Below are 19,189 nucleotides of genomic sequence, written 5' to 3'. Positions count from 1 at the left end.
AAAATTTGATTCTCGTTCAGAGGGCGCTACTAGTTTTGGCCTACAGTCGAAGAGATGGCGTTGACGGTTTCGTTTGTTATTTAACAATTTTAACGCATATCAGTGAAAGAACATGGGTAAAAATCATAAAAATAATTAATGCAAATAAAAAATATCATTTATCTATATTTAAATACATTCTATCGTATTTTTATAAATCTTCATTTTTAGTTTTAAAGCGTGCCGACAGATGGCAGTGAATTTACTGGGGTTACAAAATTTACTATGACAGTACCGCTCTAGTATAAGTTACTCTATGGTTTAAATACTGAAAATCAGTACATACTGTAGCTCAGGATACAGGACGGATTTTTTAAATGACATATCGGTAGATTCCTCTTGACCTTAACAACCTGTTTACACCTGTTTTATTAAAGAAAAATCAATACAGCCGCCTTGAGAGGACGCCGAATAGTAAATCATATTTTTACTTCTAGCGCCTTAACTATTGAGTGGATTTCAATAAAATAGACATCAGTAGATCCATAATTAGTACACGAGATAGTAGATACAAATTTACTAAAATAAATGGAGGAAAAATGTGTAAAACTTAAAAATGTGGCTACAAAAACAGATTTTAGGTCTTAAATGGAGTTTAAACAATAGTGACAGTAATGAAATTTGACACCTACAATTTCAGGGATCCCTGTTTGCGTGTCACAAAATTGGAGCTTCGGGGACCACGGGGATCAAACGCCATCTTGAAAAGTGTGTCTTTTTTGATGTTTCTGTTTTTCTCGGAATATCTGGGTTTAATGTGAATACTGTGTACAGCGAAACAAAAGCTTATTAGGTTCTACACAAAAAAGGTATAAAACACCATGTCCCTCAAACGGAGAATATAAAACCAAACCTTAAAATTTATGGAACGGTGTACTGATTTTCAGTATTTAAACCCATAACCCTACTTTCTGTTTAAGTCGCAGTCGAGTAAAATGTTGATATTGGAGTAGAACGTGTACAAATGTATATACAAAAGTGGAATTCATATTCCTCCAAGTTTCATATTAAGAGAATATCCCCTGAAAGGGTATAAGCGCTAAATCTGGATTCAGCTATCATTTTCTATAACAAAATGTATTTTTCCCGCAAAGTTGTCCAGGACTTTTTTGTGTAGAATTTAATAAGCTTTAATGTTGCCTTACACCATATTTTCATAGAGAACGTATATTTAGAGTAAAACGCAAATTTCTCCAGGATGGTACACATGTTCCAAGATGGCTGCGATTCCTCGAGGTCCCCAAATGTCAAATAGTGTGGACATGAAAAAGAGACCTTTAATTAACATACATACCAAATTTCATATCTTTGGAAGGATTTCGAGGTGAGACTTAATACGATTGTGCTAATAGACCAGTAGCGAAATTCAAATGAAGTTCTGTCATAACGCGCATTAGTCAGACTACGTACACACCCGGACAGAAGGGTTTTGGTTATTAGCGAAGTTGGTACTTTGCAAATTTATCTCTTTACGAACTTGGTACTTTAGTAAATTGGCATTTTGCGTATGCGTACATATGCGTACGTTGCCATAATGCGAATTTGGTACTTTGCGTCGAATGGGTTTCAATCAGGGAATGGAAATCGGTTATAACTGTAATCGAAATAATCGGTTATAACCGATTATTTTGACAAATTACAGATTTCGCACTACTCGCAACCCTTCAGGAACATAATGTTGGATTCTCGAAATGATTCTCAAAATGTTGAATTCTCAACTTAAGTAGACGGTTTCTGGGCGGTTTGCCCTTCGGGCATCTGAAGCTACCTAACGAATCTAACCTACCTACCTATTAATTTAGTGCATTCCGGGAGTCAACGTGAAAAAACGTTCAATGGCTGGAAAGTGTAGGGGTCAAAATGTCCATACGGATCAACTGTCTATATGGCAAAAAGTGCAATGGTTAAAATGGACGGCAGTTAAAATGTGTTCGGGTCCAATCGAACAAGTGCCATAATGTATAATGGCCAACGCGAACTCGTGTGTAAATGCATCAAGGAAAACAAGTACATGAGAAAATGTTGAATTCTAAAAATGTTGAACTCTCAACTTAACTAGACGGAGCCCCGCTTCGCTGGGCTCCTATTTTTGCCCTTCGGGCGTCTGAAGCTACCTAACGAACCTAACCTACCTACCTATTGATTTAGGGTGATATCCGTGAAAACATTACACTGGGAAAAAAAAGCGTAGGTTGTAAGTTAGGTTTGTTAGGTAGCTTCAGATGCCCGAAGGTTAAACCGCCCAGAAACCATCTACTTAAGTTGAGAATTCAACATTTTGATATTCAACATTTTGAGAATCATTTCGAGAATCCAACATTATGTTCCTGAAGGGTTGCGAGTAGTGCGAAATCTGTAATTTGTCAAAAAATTTACCTATTATAATTATAATTTTTTGGACATTTTGACTTCTAGGACGTTTTGACCCTTGGACATGTTGACTATGAACATATCGACTTCTTGGACGTTTTGACCCCCGTACATATTGACTCCTTGGACATATTGACTCCTAGAACGTTTTGACCCTTGGACATGTTGACTCTTTGGTAGTGCCCTGGAAGGGTTATATCAATCAAGCGTTTTGTCGATTCCGGTTCATTACAGCCAATATTAATGAAATTATAAATTTACACATTTACACATAAGCCAAGCAAGTGAACATTTTTTCACGTTGACGCCCACTCCCGGAATGTACGTACGTGTATGTACTACGTAAGCTCCGTAATCTTTTGACATTCCTGCCATCTTTATAATCAAGACAGTTTGAGTCCCTGCTTTAGGACTACTCAATTCCTGTTCATTACTAAAACGCATTATCTCCACATGAAATTCATGTGTTAATAGGTACTCATCATTCATGTACATTTAGATAAAACCTATCAAAGCTTTGATCGACTATCCGAAGGCCGAGTCCTTTTAAGTTGCGCTTAAAAAAAGGACTCGACGGAAGTTCTTTAAGCGCAGTCGCGTAAAAGTGACTCGTTCTTCAAATTTAGACTAAGACCTTGAGTTCCTACCAACATTAGCCTTCCCACCTATTGGTTCAGTATTGAAATTATACACTGAAATAAGCTTAATACATAATTTATTTCACGCAACAATACTTGTGAGAATATAACATCCACACAACACGGGTTTCGGTAGAAGCGTCAGAAGCGCGGGCATGACTGCCGGCACCTCTGCGGCGACTACTCAGCAGATCTTGGTGCAACATGTGTAGATAGTGATGCTAGGGCAGCAGCATCCGCCGCAGCAGCCTCCACAACAGGGACCACAACCTCCGCAGCACCTGGGGAACAGAAAGGGAACGTCAGCACAGGAAATACAAAGTGCGCAGCGGGACAAGTTTGATGAGTTTACAGCAACCAAATGCTTTGAGAAAAGGGCATTAAAGTTGTACCACCACTCAGAATCAAGAGCTTTTTCGATCCTAAAGGCGGGATTCCACCACTGTGCAGCACACGCATATGCACGCACAATGGTGGAATCCCGCCTTAAGACCTGCCATCAAACATATCTATACTTACATGTTTATTGTTTGTAGAGAGTACTACCAAGTAGCAAAATACTAGACGTCCAAAAACGGACTGAAGCGGATAAAGTTGTAAATAGGATGATTTTCAAGAACTTGGTAATAGGTATATTTTTTTTAAGTTTTTTAATCGTTTATAGACGAATGATTTGAATGTACTGATGAAAAATTCAAAACGGTGGCTTTATATACCCCTAGTTCTAGTTTGAACGTAGAAGAAAATTTCACATTTCTATTAATTTAGATTATAAAGTGCCAGCATTACAAAAATAAAGCAAGCCATTTATTATCAATTTCAATGATTGATAGATTTATTTAGTTAATCGTATGGCATGCATGTTTAGACAATCAGAGAACAGCTTTGAGGTTGTTAAGCCAGGTAACCACGTCGGGTGTCAGGGCATCAAGGTCCTCAGCTGGGCCAGGATAGGAGTGAAGCGGGTAGCGCCGAAATATGTGCTCAGTGAATTGGTCTTCTTCGCCGCACTCGCAGAGAGGAGACTCCTTCCAACCCCACTTATGTTGAGAATAATTACAGCGGCCATGACCTGTTCTCAACCTATTCAGACGACACCAGATCTTACGAGGTAGATGGAATCCCTTTGGTTTTCTCGTTGGGTCTGGGAGATAGGGAGCGTCTTTTTCAGTCGTGGCAGTAGACCATTCATCTTTCCAGTTTCCACCTGTCCGAGATGTTAAAGTTGTTTAGGCTTGGCGCTATAGCACAGGGTGGGTTTCGAGAAACCAAACGTTGTGGAGGAGGGTGGCAGAATTCTTTATTGATAGATGGTAAAATAATACTGATACACATGCTAGTTACTAGCATGAAAGCATGCTAGTATTGAGCAAATGCTACCTACTAGCATGTGTGTTTAGGACGTGCTACTTTTAAGCATGCTTTTTAGTGGCAAATAGCAAATGTAAACAATAAGAGCTCAATAAGCACGCTTATTAGCATGCTAGGGGGGGATTCTAGTAGGAAAAAAAAATAACGGTACCATTCGATTCCTTACATTTTATATAAAAAAGTATTGTATAGCAACAATATACACAAACGCAACATTTCACAGACAAAATCGCAACTTCCTTGTTTTCCACACATCGAAACAGCTTCTAAGCAAAGTGACACAGTGACGTCACGATTTGTGTTAGAGCGTTTGCTCAGTAAAGTGGCGATGCCAGACTGACCATTATTTGTGACTCTTGTATTGCTTTAAGACAAAGGGTCCCATACAGACATTTGATCCTCAAAACAAACCTGATCGACTGATACCATTAAAAAAAATTGTCGACTACCCTATTGCAGAGCATGTAAACCTTTAAGCTTCTTAAGGAACTGTAGGCTGTACTCCTTAAACTGACCAACAATTGTTCAGCAACTTTTAAAAATAACTTTTGTTTCAATTTTGAGTACTCTTTAAAGTCTATTCTAAGAGGCAATGTAGGTATTGCTAATTTGGTTATGTTTAAAGCGTAACAAGCAATGTCAATTACAATGATGATAGCGGCCATTGAAGATAATATTTAATTTGTATGAAAAATTGGAAGTCTAGACTTATTTTTTTTAAGGTTTCAAACAGAAGTATCATCACATGGATTTTTTCACGCCACGATGCTAGTGATACGGTGTGCCCAAAGTGAGCGCCCTTACCTCGGATTCACGAGCTCGATGCGATACGCATGATCCTGAACGGAAAAATGATACAAGTAGTAAGTGGGGACCCAGCTTTAACCAGCCTATGAACAGATAATGATACCCTTACAACAGGTGGTAGTATTGCGACGGATATCTTTAAAAACTGCAATTACTATTTATTTTATCTGACTGTAGTCATAGCCATCTAAAGCTAAACAATCAGGGCCTACTAGTATTACCATTTTAGTTTAAAACAAAATTTTGTTACGTGTAGGTACATCGCACAAAATATTTGGCTTAACTAAATTTTCCGTTAAACCAATTTTTTTATTTTATTGAAATTTAAATTCTCAATGCCTTGCAAGCCCGTTTCATTTAAAATTGAGTCAAAAAAATCAAGACCAAAACCGCATTCGGGGGTTTACATAGTTAAAAGTCGTGAGCTCAGAGGAGGCATACTGTATACAGACTGCCATTGTCTACGGAGAAATGGATTACAATATGACTGTCGGCGGACGTGCTGCCAGAACTCAAGCTGCTGCGTCGTGCTACCTGCGCCGTTGTGTGTGCCCGCCCACGTGGCCTGCACCAAACACTGCCAAAACCCTCATGCAGAAGCATTAACCGCTATCTGCAGAATGCGTACCTGTTGATATCAAAACAATGTCATGTCAAGAAAAAAAAAACACTAGAAAAGGGCAAAAGTTCAACCGTTCGTCCAACATCTAAATGATAATGAATAGCTTGCTTCTAGCAGGAGTACTGGCATAAAAAAATTAAATTCGGAATCCAAAAAAAAAATGATGCCAAACAAAAATGTTTGAATGACAGAATACCAAATTTCTGTGAAACCCGTTGGACGTATTTCTAAAAAATTGTAAAAAAAATATTAAAATTCTAAATTGTTCGTGGAAAAAATTAAATTAATTTTTGCTGTCTTTTAAAATTTCTAGATTTTATTTAAAAACTGTTATCTAAATGCGCCTCCTTCGCACGTTTTATTAAATTATCGGATTTATTTAACTACAAAAATGTAAGTATGCCACCTATATCCAAAATACTTTAATTGTTTATATGTAGCAATCATACACATAAATATTGTTCGAATTGCTTTCAGGTGTTCTCCGTGTGGTCCCATGGTATGCTACAAATATGAAGATTGCGGTCCCGCCGTAAGTATTGACGAAACAAAATCTGGAAACGCACAGAGCGGCAACCATTACCATTGTATAAGCCGATGTAATAAGGTGGTAGGCTGCTGCGCACCAGACTGCCAATGGAAGCTCTCGATATTTGTAATCTGATACCTTTGTGAGTTTTCAAGACTATTATATTTAAAATTGTGATTTTTGTACAGTTGCAATGTCTCCCGAGATCCGCGTTCAAGCGGAATGGCCTGCAAGATTGCCAGTACTTTCAACAGGGATCCATCCGGTACTTGTGCCGGGCGGGTCCGTGTTGCCCTAAGCCGTGCCCGCCGTGCTGTCCGCCGTGCGTCCGCAGACCGCCTCCTGGGAAGACATACGCAACGCGCTTCAGTGACTTTGATCTGATTTCCCAATGGTAGCAAGATTGATGCCGTCCTTCCTAGCACTCGGTAATAAGTCCATATTTCACATGGCGGACAGATGGTGGCAATTTTTATATGTGATAATAAAGGTATTTTTTGTTTACAGAAAGGGAAAAGCCAAGAAGGCCAAGCTTCGCGTGCGGAGGAAGGCGGTGAACAAAAAAAGGACGAAAAAGAAAACCAACTTAAAAGAACGAAAAGCCGTGAATTGCGTGGGGGAATAATGTATTACAGTTGTCATTGTATAAAGCGCAATGGGCTGCAGCACGATTGTCGCCGCACGGGATGTGGCGGCGAACCTGCATGTTTAGTGTTACCTGATCCTGTGTGTGCCCCTAGTCAGCTGGCTCGCGCCCGCGGGCTCGCGGACCCTGCGCCGTTTGCAGCTCACTATGCCGCGGTCGGCGGGGGTAGCTCCGGTGGGCAAGCGGCAGGCGGCTCTCAGTCCAGTGGCAAGAGATTCATTGTTTGCGAACTCAAAGGAGTTGTCCCAGACGCCGGCGGGAGCAGAGGTGAAAAATGCTGTAAGTGTTCGTGTCCTGCTACTCGAGACCATGATAAACATAGTCAACCCGGTGCGGCCAGTGGAGCCTGTTTTCTAGCTAATGTTCCAGTCCAACCCAAAGCTTCTGCAAATACATCAATTTCACGATGCCCCTGCAAATCTGGTAAAGCCGCTGCTGATTCCCATTCAGATGGGCAATCTCCAGCGTTTGTTTTTGATGAGAAAACTTTAGATACAATTCTGAAGCGCTTCGAAGACAAAGAGTTGGCAGAGTCTAGTGACAAACCAGTGGCAGGGCCAGGAGGTCGCGTTCGTAAGCCTAAGCCGCCTGTATTGGAAAAACCTTGTACGAGACCGGGTTGTGTTCACTGGCAGCCGCCCCCGCCCTGTGTGTGGGATTTGCCTTGTAAAGCAGACTGTTTTGAGACACCGGCGGGGATTCAGCCAGGTCGCAATCCACTGAAGAGTGGCGGTGGCGGTTGGATTTCAAAGGAAGGAGAGTCATCCGTGGCTCTTGGTTCCCCCAATAAAGCGCCTAGTGGCCAGCATCACAATAAAATGAAATTGCTGACGCCTGAATGTTGCACAGGTTGTTCCGGGGCGGGAGGCGGCGGCGCGTCGGCGTCCGCGAGCGGGCTGCCGGCAGGACTCCCGGTGTTGGTCATGAAGCTGTGCTGAGCTTCTCGTCTATCACCAGAGGATAAGAAAAAGTGAAAAATGATATTATGAAGTCTTCGGAAAAATAAATGTATATCGAGTAATTTAGTTTCATTTTGTGTAAGTACAGTCAGCAGCAGAAGTTGCTAAACGGACTAGGTGTTTAAAATTACCTTGACGCGCTCTTATTCTCTTAATAATAAAGCGGCGTCAAGATCATTTTGAACACCTCGCCCGTTAAGCAACTATTGCTGCTGACTGTATCATTTTTATGGTCAATGTGGGTAAGATACTTGTATCTTAGGTAGGTAGTTGCCCGATGTCGCGCCAGGATATCGTAAAGTGAATCCCTGGCTGTAAAAGACAAGATCCCTGGCATCGTGACTTATCTCCATGGTTAGTTCCCGATTCGCCGGATTCCTGTTTTGCTGGATTCCTGTTTCGCCGGATTTACTTTAGGACGTCAGCACAATCCGAGTGTATAGAATCTGACGAAACAAGAATCCGGCGCATCGGGAACTAACGCGGTCATCGGTCCCACTGGTTTAACCCACAGTGGGTCTACGGGTTTTTTTACCCGTTGTCCCACCGTTCTAAAGAGTGTTCACCAGTGGGTCTACGGGTAATCAAGACACGCGGTAGCGTGTTTAGCCAAGTTAACCTTTTGGATGCCAATGACCGATATATCTGCACCGTAGGTTCAACACCGAAGACCAATCGGTCATAGACCACTGAAAAACATAGACCTATATGCATATACATAAAGTTCAATTTCAGTTTTGACACTTCGGTGACGGCGTCTGGATGACTGACTGCTTTTGTGTTTGACACGGCGTCGAAAAGGTTTAACCGGCCAAGTGTGAGTCGGACTCGCGCACCGAGGGTTCCGTACTTTTTAGTATTTGTTGTGACAGCGGAACCAGAAATACATCATCTGTGAAAATATCAACTGTCTAGCTATCACGGTTTATGAGATACAGCCTGGTGACAGACAGACGGACAGACGGACAGCGGAGTCTTAGTAATAGGGTCCCGTTTTTACCCTAAAAAGGAACTGGCGACGAAGCAACCGTGTGTAATGCTGTCACCACACTTCGCCTTATTTGGCAAATATTCGTGTTGCATCTCTTTCCTTTGACATACAAAACAAAAGGGATGCAACATGAATATTTGCCAAATACAGCGAAGTGTGGTGCTGGCATAATATACACGAACCATTTCGAGCTACTTTTGACCCCTTTACAACTTGAAACCTATTAAACCCATATGAAATTTAGCACATTTATTCAAGCCCCTTAGCTTGTCTAGAATACAAAACTTCATAAACGTAGCTCAAAGAATTATTGATAAATTCACGTTTAAATAAAAACCGGCAAATTTATGATTGCCTTACTGACTTATAAATCAAAAACCTAATAGACCAAGCAATAAGAAGGTATAGAGGGAAATGCTAGGAACACAATTTATGACTTCGTAGCTTTGTTTGGACTAGTTAGGTGAACATATCAAAAGTCCCCGGCCGTAACCCTGGTGCTGGGGGGGAGAGTGGGGTTTGAAAGTTCCATTTTTCAGTTTTTCGTTTATATCTCGGAAACTACTTATACGTCTGAACGACATGGCCACTTACACACATACAAAATAAAAAGTAATTTAATTTGTTACAAGGTTTTTTAAGTCAAGTTTTACGATATCTTGTAGTTTTTGAGATATCCGCTCTTGAAGGTTCATTTAGGGCTATAATTTTTATCAATAAGATTATCTACATCAGTGAAGCCGCTAGGCCGGGTTTGGTAACGTTTTCGTATAAATCGGGGGTGCTAAATTCATTTATAGTATCAACATTGACACCTTTCCGAAGTAAAAACATATAAACTTTAAACAAATAACTTTTTTTCCCTTCATCCACGTTCATAACCAAGATTTCATAACCAGTTATGAATATGGACTTTTTTTCACTGTTTCATAACCAGTTATCAAACAAAACTTTGTTTTCCATTTTTACAACCAGAACCTCCTATACATGTCTGGTCTCCTGGTACTTTTCTGAATAATAAGAGTTTACTCAAACATGCAATTGGGTATGAGATTCAGTTAAGTCTTAAAACACAAATTTAATAGTTAAAAACACTTATAACTATGAACACGAAAATAGTTATTTTGTCATTTTGATAAATAGTAAAACGGAATTTTAAATTACCGATTCCTAGCCACGGTTGGCAAATGTTTTGTAACTGTCTACAAAATGGGAATCCAAAATTACACTAAATCAGTAGGTAGGTTAGGTTCGTTAGGTAGCTTCAAATGCCCGAAGGGCAAACTGCCCAGCTTCGCGGGGCTCCTATTTCTGAGCGGTTTGCCCTTCGGGCATTTGAAGCTACCTAACGAACCTAACCTACATACCTATTGATTTAATGTAATTTTGGATTCCCATTTTGTAGCTAGTTACCAAGTACCAGGAGACCAGACATGTATAGGAGGTTCTGGTTGTAAAAATGGAAAACAAAGTTTTGTTTGATAACTGGTTATGAAACAGTGAAAAAAAGTCCATATTCATAACTGGTTATGAAATCTTGGTTATGAACGTGGATGAAGGGCTTTTTTTAACCGACTTCAAGATTTCAAAAGGAGGAGGTTCTCAATTCGGTTGTATGTGTTTTTTTATGTTTGTTACTCCATAACTCCGTCATTTCTGGACCGATTTTGGAAATTCTTTTTTTGATTGTAAGTATATACATACAGATTGGTTTTTGTCAAAACGCAGTTCTGATGATGGGATCCATGAGGAATCGAGGGAACTCCTCAAATGTTAAAGGCATACATGTGTATTATACAGTGATTTTATTATTTTCATCTACAAATCAAGCAATTACATTTAAAAAAGTGACATTTGATGAAATGGAACTGCTGATGATGATCAGAACGGAACTCTTCAATGACGCATAGTTCACGTTTGGCGATTTGTCCTCTTCGTTATGTTTGTTAAGCAAGTTAGGTTTTCAAGACGCATTTTTGTCAAGCTCGAGTTCTGATGATGGGATCCATAAGGAACCGAGGGAACTACTCAAATGTGAAAGGCATACATATAGTGATTTTTGCATTTTCATCAACAAATCCAGCATTTACATAAAAAAAAGTGACATTTGATGAAGTGGAACTGCTGATGATGATCAGAGTGGAACTCTTCAACGACATATAGTTTACGTTTAGCGATTTATTCTCTTCGTTATGGACCCAGACCCAAACTTGGACCTGGACTTTTTTTAGAACTGCGATCCTCGCAGAACCGAACTGCTATCAGAAAAGTGGGTTAGGTTAGGTAAAAGATGCTGTCTTTTTCATTTCATTGTCTGGATTGCACCATCAACAATAAGTAACCTTTCAACGGTCTCTCCCATTGAAGTCGTTTTTTTTTTTAATTATTTAAACTCTTCACGCTTAAACCCCTGAGCCGATTTAGTTGAAATTTGGTAAATAGATGTTTTAAGTCCCGAGACAGGATGTAAGATAGTTTTTATCTCAAAAATCATATTTTGAAGGGTTGAAATTTGGTGTGAGGGGAATTCAGCTTCTCCGCCGAAGTGTAATTTCTGAGGTTAATATTGTTTAAATTTAGGTTTGAAGTCATGTTTGGTATCATTTTCAACTAAATCAAACATACCAAATATTATTTAAATAGATTCAGCGGTTATTGATTTCCCATACAAATTTCCACCCCACTTTTTACACCCTCAAAAGATGATTTTGGTTATAAAATCTATCCTATGTACTGTCCCGGGACTCAAACCATCTCTATACCAAATTTCAACGAAATCGGTTCAGCGGTTTAAGCGTCAAGAAAGGTTAAAAAAAAAAATTTTTTTTTAAATTTTGTTTTTACTTAGGAATGGTGTCAATGTTGATACCATAAATAAATTCAGCGCCCCCGATTTATACGAAAACGATACCAAACCCGGAAATTTAAACAACAAAAATGTGACAGTTTCGTAGGAGTGCCGCATATATTATACTACTCTTTGGTGCCGCCCTCATTTATTTTCGACAATTTCTTTAACCGTCCCTACTGATATCTTTTGCTGCATAATGTTCTATGCTCATGTAAAATATATATCCACCAACATACAAATCCACGCGTACGAATTGGCGGGCAACAGCTAGTATGATCATAACTGTGGGATTGCTTACAAATAGGATCCCATTTGGTTTGGTCATATTTGGTATATGTATATGATCATTTTCTATGATAGCGGCCAGACGGACTTCTATGAAGGCTGCTTGGATTTGGCGACTTTATATTTTTGCTCTGTGTTACAAAAATAATTTGTGTTAGAAACGTCACTGTCAATTTTATTAATTAAATAATAATGTAGCTTTTAAATTTTAATTATGACATAATAATTCAACAAACTAGTAAATGATCCACACCACACATAAATCAACAATGGTTTAGTTAATGAATAATTTAAATAGCAAGTAACGCCTGCAATAAAACAATAACAATGTTTGCTATCCGTAGACTCGCCAGGTCCCACAAAAATGTCCAGCGTTGTATCAGGCGTTACTATGCTGCAACAAGTTCTGACAAGGGATCGAATAAGGGAAATAAAGAAAGAGAATCGAAACCATCTAATCCAGCCTGCTTTTCTTGGTATGATGTAAGTTTTTAAGTAAGTAATTACCATTTTTTCTAAATACTCACTTATTATAACTTTATTCCCGTATTGTCCTAAAATGGCGGATGATGACCTTAAACGTACCTAACTTTTTTGTGGGAGAGGTACACAGATTTTTATTAAAGTAAGTATAACCACATATTTTATGGATGGCGGGTCGACTTACATTTAATAGTTTGTTAGAGAGAGTAGATATGTTTATAATTATTTCGTTGAAATTTTTTGGGTCCACCCGCCATTCGACTAAGGCTAGACGTACAATAAATACTGTGACCCATCAATGTGGTAAATACTGAAGGATCACAATTTCACATTCTATTTACGCCACAACATGTTGTAGCCACACTAGTCCAGGAAATGAATGCTCAAAAGAAGTTACAGAGGGAAATGCTTGGAACACAACTTTTGACTTCGTAGCTTTGTTTGGACTAGTTAGGAGGTGAACATATCAAAAGTCCCCGGTCGTAACCCTGGTGCCGGGGGGGTTAAAGGTTCCATTTTTCCGATTATATCTCGGAAACTATGCGTCTGAGCGATATGACCACTTATACAAATTGTTATAAGTTTTTGAGATATCCGCTTGGAGGTTTATTTAGGGCTCTCATTTTTATCTTTCAGTGAGGCTGTGAGTATCTTTTATCAGTGAAGCTGCTAGGCCGGGTTTGGTATCGTTTTCGTATAAATCGGGAGTGTTGTATTCATTTATGGTATTAACATTGACACCATTCTTAAGTAATAACAATTTTTTTTAAATAATTTTTTAAACTCCTCTTCACGCTTAAACCGCTGCACCGATTTCGTTGAAATTTGGTATAGATATGGTTTGAGTCCTGGGACAGTACATAGAATAGTTTTTATAACCAAAATCATCTTTTGAGGGTGTTAAAAATGGGATGGAAGTTGTATGGGGAATCAATAACCGCTAAACCGATTTAAATAATATTTGGGATGGCCTACATGTTTGATTTAGGTGAAAATGATACCAAACATGACTTCAAAACAGTTTTAACCTCAGAGATTCAACTTCGACGAAGAAGCTGAATTCCCCTAACATCATATTTCACACCTTCAACGTATGATTTTTGAGATACAAACTATCTTATGTCCTGTCTCGGGACTAAAAACATCTCTAAAATTTCACCGGTTTAAGCGCGAAGAGGAGTTAAAAAAGTAATATGTTTAAAGTTTATGCTTTTACTTCGGAATGTTGTCGATGTGATACCATAAATAAATTTGGCACTCCCGATTTATACGAAAACAATACCAAACATGGCCTAGTAGCTTTATTGATAAAATTCAAGATGAAATTGAGAGCCTCAAATAAACTTTCAATTGAGAGTATCTCGAAAACTATTTAAGATATCGAAAAATTTAATTAAATCAAACATGTAGCAAATTTAATCAGCTTTCATTTTATTTAAGTACCTAGTCATGTCGCTAAGACGCAAAGTTTCCAAGATATAAGTGAAAAACCGAAAAATGAAACCCTTTCCGCCCCGGACTTTTGATATGTTCACCTAACTAATCCAAACAAAGTTACGGTTTCCCTGTATAACTTTTTTTGAGCAGTTATTTCCTGGCCTATAAAAAAGATATCACGATATTTGATAAATATCAGTATTTATGTACGTCTAGCCCAAAGAGTAAAGTAAGTATATGTCAAAGAATATAATACTGTATATGTCTAGCCGGTCTAGCCTGTTTGATCCTGCCTAATCCTGACGAATTAAAGAATGACTTTACCGTTGCCACGCAACCGTCCATGTGTTTTGATGATATGTCACAGAAAATAAATATAGTTTGTCAAAGGACTGTCTCGGTCAGAGAGAATCATACTATCTTTGTCTTACACTAGTACTAGCAGCCAAAAGAAAAGGATGAGTATAGTTTTTGTGTTCTTATTTACTGACAATTTGGTTTGACCAACTATATCAATGTCAATATTGACAACATCAACAGTTCCATTAAATTTCACCGACAAAAAATGACCGACATCTAAAATTGTTTAATCAAATCAAATCATACCAAAAACAATAGTACAAAATAATGAAATTACAGTCTAATTAATACCTCTTACACAAAAAAAATATGTCTTCAAGTGCCCTTAAAACCTGTTCTCGTGTCAAAAATCGCATCCTCTGCATCAAGCGCTGTTGCAGCTATGAAAGCAATGATACCAGTTGTAGTGACAGTAAGTCGTATGATAGTTCGGATTCTGGTAACCAAGGTGGATACTCCATGTATGATGTAAGTGCCCATATGATGGTTTAAGGCCTAAATTTATCAGTCTTAAAGCAAAGTGTGGAAGTAAGTCGTGCGGTTTCCAAATCGGAGGTAATCGGAGGGGTTTAATACTTTTAATCGGGGACCATTGTACCCAAGTGGATCCCGGGCTCCTTTAGGTTGCAACTGGGAAATCGCTGAGATTATGTTGGCTAGGAGTGCTGTACCATGTTATTCCCACTATTGTGTCCAACCAACAAACATTCAAATCGGTATCATTAATATATCTAAACATAGAAATTCTCACATTTGCAATATTTATGTATTTTGTTATAGGCGAGGAAATACAGCCACTGTCTACCCGGCAATAATGTGAGAACTCCCTTCGATATCCCTAAAATGCCTAGTGGCGTTTTCCGCTGCACGGATGGCGAGGTAAGCGTAAATAAGTGGCAAGTGGCGTAAATAACTGTAGGAATACCAGAAACTACAAATTGAGTAGGCAAAATTAGAAACAGTATTAAAAATTGGAAAACATTTTGTATTTAAGGCATTTTTTCGCAAACAGCAGCAGCCGGGGCAGCTTCTTCAGCTTTACGTAGCTCAAGTCCGGTCGTGTATGGAGTACTGCAGCCACCTTTGGGATGGGTCCGCCAAATATTAGTTAGCCGCCTTAGAATCCATAGACAAACGCGCTAGGAAGCTTATTGGAGATGCGGGATTAGTAGAGGCTAGACTGCAGAGCCTTGAACACCGTAGAAAGGTAGCTTGTTTATCGGTGTTCTACAGGATACATTTCGGGGAGTGTGCGATGGGATTACATAATTTAATCCCCCCATCTCCATTCTGCCACCGTGGGACTAGATGCGGACTTGCGTTTCACCCTTACGTCGTTACTCTGCCACTGATTCGTACTAAGCGCTATGCATCCAGCTTTATCATGCGAACGGCTAAGGAGTGGAATTCACTTCCTGCAAATATATTCCCAGTCCACTATAACTTGGATCTTTTTAAATCAAGAGTGAAAAGACATTTTTTAGGTAAGCATGATCCATCCTAGACTGCATCGGCACTTACCATCAGGTGAGATTGCGGTCAAATGCTTGCCTTTTTGTAAAAAAAAAACAACGACAATGAAAGCAATCATATAAAATACATGTCCGCAACCATTATTTTATTCTTCCTAATTCTGGATAGCACCATAAATCATTGTTTGCCCAATTAAGAACATGAAATCAATGCACTCATGTGAAATCCGCTATAATCGGGAGCAAAAACAATTTGACAGTCTGAAAGATTATGAACAGCATGAACAGGGCCCGTACATGTCATGCCGTTGACGCAAAAATGACATACCGGTCTAAAAAAAAAGTTTAGACTAGATTGCATTCATATCTAAAAACCCCGATTTCGTCACTTCACTCACTCACTCACGGATGATCATCAAAAGCTTTAGGGTACTTCCTGAAGTCCTAGGAAGCTGAAATTTGGTATATAAGATAGTATTAGTACACAAACAAAAAAAAACAAAATCTTGAAATTTTTTGCCCCTGAGGGGGTGAAAAAGGGGGTGGAATTTTGTATGGGGAATCAATAACCGCTGAACCGATTTAGTTGAAATTTGGTATGTAGATAGTTTTTGTCATGGGGAAGGATATGGAATAGTTTTCAACCCCAAAATCACTCCGTAGGGTGAAAAAGGGGGTGAATAAGGGCGTAAGGGGGGAAAGGGGGTTGAAGTTTGTATGGGGAATCAGTAAAAAGCTATTTGTATAAAAGATGCCCCCAGATACGTATTTCAAGATTTTTAATAGTAAATTACCGCCAACCCTTTAAATTAGGAGCTGAAAGATTGTCATAAGCATTTACATAAAGAAGTGAAATCCTACCAAAAACATTTTCATGTAAAATGTTGCCAAGACGAAACCATAAGGCTAACTTTGAAAAAGTTATCAGATGTCTTGTAGAGCCAAGCTTCTAACTACTTCTAAATACCTATGTGGCTTGGCCGTTCCGTTACTACAAGAACTATTGTAATAATAATAAAAATAATGAATAGTGAATAATTTTTTCACCTTACACCCATGTGACGGTCGATGTGACGGTTTCAATTGAAATTTGAAAGCTATCGCTTTAGTAATTCTCGAGATATTTAGCAATGTGTGTGACAGACAGACAGACGGACGGACGGATGGATAGAGTCGCACCATAAGGGTTCCTTTTGTACCTTTAGTACCAAAAGGTACGGAATCCTAAAAACATGTACATGTTTCTAATTGAAATCGCGGAGTGAGACACGCCTGGCCAAACCAGATTAGTGCGTATAGATATGTGTATTACAATCGACGTGTGCACGTGCAAATTAAAATGCCACATACACTTCTCTGGTGTAGTTCGACCTTTAGTAGATATTGTACTAAATAACCGCAACACAGTTGACAATTAGTAGACCTTATTTCGATGCAATAAGTTTTCCGAGTGTACATACTAATACTAATGTGTTATAGTCAATACTTATGTTGTTTATTGTAATGTGTTGTAATTTCACAGGTAATCGGGCCACAAGCTGGTAAGTGCGCTTATTACCGCAATCCAGAGTACTATTCTTTCCATCATATGTCATTCTTCGACATGCATCTGATTTTGGGTGAATATAGAAAACCTCAGATTAAAACTGGTCGAAAACCAACAATCATTTGATACTTTCTGAATGTGTAAAATCTAAGAACTTTAAAATATTTTCGTTTAAATATTACGCCTAAACTATCCATTTTCATTGACTGCATAAAATATAGCATTTTGATTGTGTAACTAAAATGAAATAAAAATGTAATCTAGTTCTAAGCATTATTATCTACAACAAACAACTCTAAGAATAAAATTCTCAACCAAATACGAATTTTGATTTCCATTTGGTAAGCGTATATTTCGAACGCACTTTGGATACAAACGAATATATATTTATGTTATTCTATTTAGTATTCGCTATAAGAAATTTGGAAAAGTAAGCTCAGCTACTTATGAATTATTCAAATTACATAGGTAACCCTTTCGGACTCTCGAACTATCAGTGAAAGTCAATAATAATAAATCAGCACATCGAATTTAATTAGCAGGAAAACCAAACACACCGGGATCATACAACACCATTGTTACGACATGAAAAACAATATGTCATGATGATGAATGTGATGTCAATAATTAATTAGTATATTTAGTATTCATCGTCTTGCTAATTGCGTGGTTGCGTTCCACTGGCTGTGATAAAGCAACTTGTTCGTCTGACAGGTTGCTGCGAGCGCAGAAAAACCGCCTTTCTCTCATGCACCATTGCACATTGTTGTTATTTGGTGCACAATTATTCCTTTGCGATATTTGCATGGCATGAAAATTATGGTTCTGATAATGAGTCATTATTAATGACTGATATTCAAGGCTATATAATAGGCTATAATATTATATTATTTATATTCAGTTACAGCAGTATGAGAGAACAGAAAAAAAACAGTTTATTTTGCATATTTTGAAAGCCTAATGCGATATTGCCTTGAGGTCTAGGGTAACAGTGTCCATGTGAAACCTGTTTTGATTTTACAAAAAAAGGCTGTGAGATATGTTGATAAGGCGAAGCCACTTGAACATTGCCGTCCTCTATTTGTGAAGCATAAAATATTGACAGTGATATCGCTTTACTTAGTCTGTATTTTTGTTTATAAAAATAAGACCCGACTTGCATGTAAAAACAAAAATAGACACCCTAGATTAAGACATAAATTTGACATACAATAACCAGAATCTAAAAATTATTCACATTTCAAAAGTAGTCTGGAATACATGGGAATTAAAATTAATTTATATTTTTTTAAATGAGGACATTAGGAAATGTGATAATATTATTAACTTTACCAAGAAATTAAAATCATTTCTACTAATAAGACCATTTTATAATCTGAATGAATATTTTGATAACTTGACATTTTAATTGTAATTAGATTATTATTTTAAGTTAGTCTAAGATTTTGCATGCCATATTGTGGTAGACCATACATGCATGTAACACTTAATAGCTACACTATGTACCTATAACATCCCAATGACATGTAACCATAACAACTGTGTATGTTCAAGCGAAATAAATAAATTGAATTGAATTGAACAAATAAGAAAAGGAAGAAAGGCAATAAACCAGGTCAAATTCGATAGAAGATAGAAGTATAAACTCTAAGCTTCTTCTTCAGTGCAAGGTAAGCATTATCGCAAAAGTCTGTACCTATACTCATTGTTTCGTACTACTTATGCTTATTTAGGTTCAGTCGTCCTATTACTATTAAAAGACGGACACCAGTGTTAGTCACGG

At 38.2% G+C, this 19,189-nt stretch overlaps 2 protein-coding genes and 1 long non-coding RNA gene across 8 annotated transcripts; 2 read left to right on the top strand and 1 right to left on the bottom strand.

The window, feature by feature from the left end:
- Window positions 1-3,107: 3,107 nt before the first annotated feature.
- LOC134756289 (uncharacterized) lies at window positions 3,108-4,234 on the bottom strand. Its single transcript, XR_010129113.1, has 2 exons — window positions 3,567-4,234; window positions 3,108-3,328 (listed from the first exon to the last, which is right to left on the bottom strand). It is a non-coding gene; the product is annotated as an uncharacterized LOC134756289 (long non-coding RNA).
- Window positions 4,235-5,464: 1,230 nt separating this feature from the next.
- LOC134755914 (uncharacterized) lies at window positions 5,465-8,043 on the top strand. Of its 5 annotated transcripts, none has more exons than XR_010129088.1 (4): window positions 5,467-6,240; window positions 6,325-6,379; window positions 6,565-6,811; window positions 6,888-7,048. XR_010129088.1 is itself a non-coding variant. In XM_063692597.1 (4 exons), coding segments are annotated over exons 1-4 (570 nt in total). In that variant the 5' UTR covers window positions 5,467-6,238; the 3' UTR covers window positions 7,961-8,043. The 5 variants fall into 5 exon arrangements, 3 of the variants coding, with proteins under 3 accessions (XP_063548666.1, XP_063548667.1, XP_063548668.1); XM_063692597.1 differs by lacking the exon at window positions 6,565-6,811 and adding an exon at window positions 7,872-8,043 and having other exon boundaries at window positions 6,884-7,307; XR_010129087.1 differs by having other exon boundaries at window positions 5,468-6,240; window positions 6,565-6,804; window positions 6,884-7,048.
- Window positions 8,044-12,365: 4,322 nt separating this feature from the next.
- Window positions 12,366-17,678, top strand: LOC134755924 (uncharacterized). 2 transcript variants are annotated; one of them, XM_063692612.1, is made up of 3 exons: window positions 12,366-12,591; window positions 15,169-15,267; window positions 17,383-17,678. In XM_063692612.1, exons 1-3 carry the CDS (start codon window positions 12,436-12,438, stop codon window positions 17,530-17,532), a joined length of 405 nt encoding a protein of 134 aa, XP_063548682.1. In that variant the 5' UTR covers window positions 12,366-12,435; the 3' UTR covers window positions 17,533-17,678. The 2 variants fall into 2 exon arrangements, with proteins under 2 accessions (XP_063548682.1, XP_063548681.1); XM_063692611.1 differs by lacking the exon at window positions 12,366-12,591 and adding an exon at window positions 14,692-14,856.
- The last annotated feature ends 1,511 nt before the right edge of the window (window positions 17,679-19,189 follow it).

This window comes from Cydia strobilella, chromosome 3 (genome assembly GCF_947568885.1).
Source record: "Cydia strobilella chromosome 3, ilCydStro3.1, whole genome shotgun sequence".
Lineage (NCBI taxonomy): Eukaryota > Metazoa > Arthropoda > Insecta > Lepidoptera > Tortricidae > Cydia > Cydia strobilella.
The sequence above is the reverse complement of the archived record's forward strand: the minus strand, read 5'-3'. Positions and strand labels throughout refer to the sequence as shown.

Bases quoted from the DNA above. Each gene is read 5' to 3' on its own strand.
- LOC134755914 (XM_063692596.1), top strand. The intron at 6,380-6,883 runs GTAAGTATTGAC...TTTTGTTTACAG, and splicing joins ATGAAGATTGCGGTCCCGCC to AAAGGGAAAAGCCAAGAAGG.
- LOC134755924 (XM_063692611.1), top strand. From the start codon at position 14,698: ATGTCTTCAAGTGCCCTTAAAACCTGTTCTCGTGTCAAAAATCGCATC. The intron at 14,857-15,168 runs GTAAGTGCCCAT...ATTTTGTTATAG, and splicing joins GTGGATACTCCATGTATGAT to GCGAGGAAATACAGCCACTG. The intron at 15,268-17,382 runs GTAAGCGTAAAT...GTAATTTCACAG, and splicing joins TCCGCTGCACGGATGGCGAG to GTAATCGGGCCACAAGCTGG.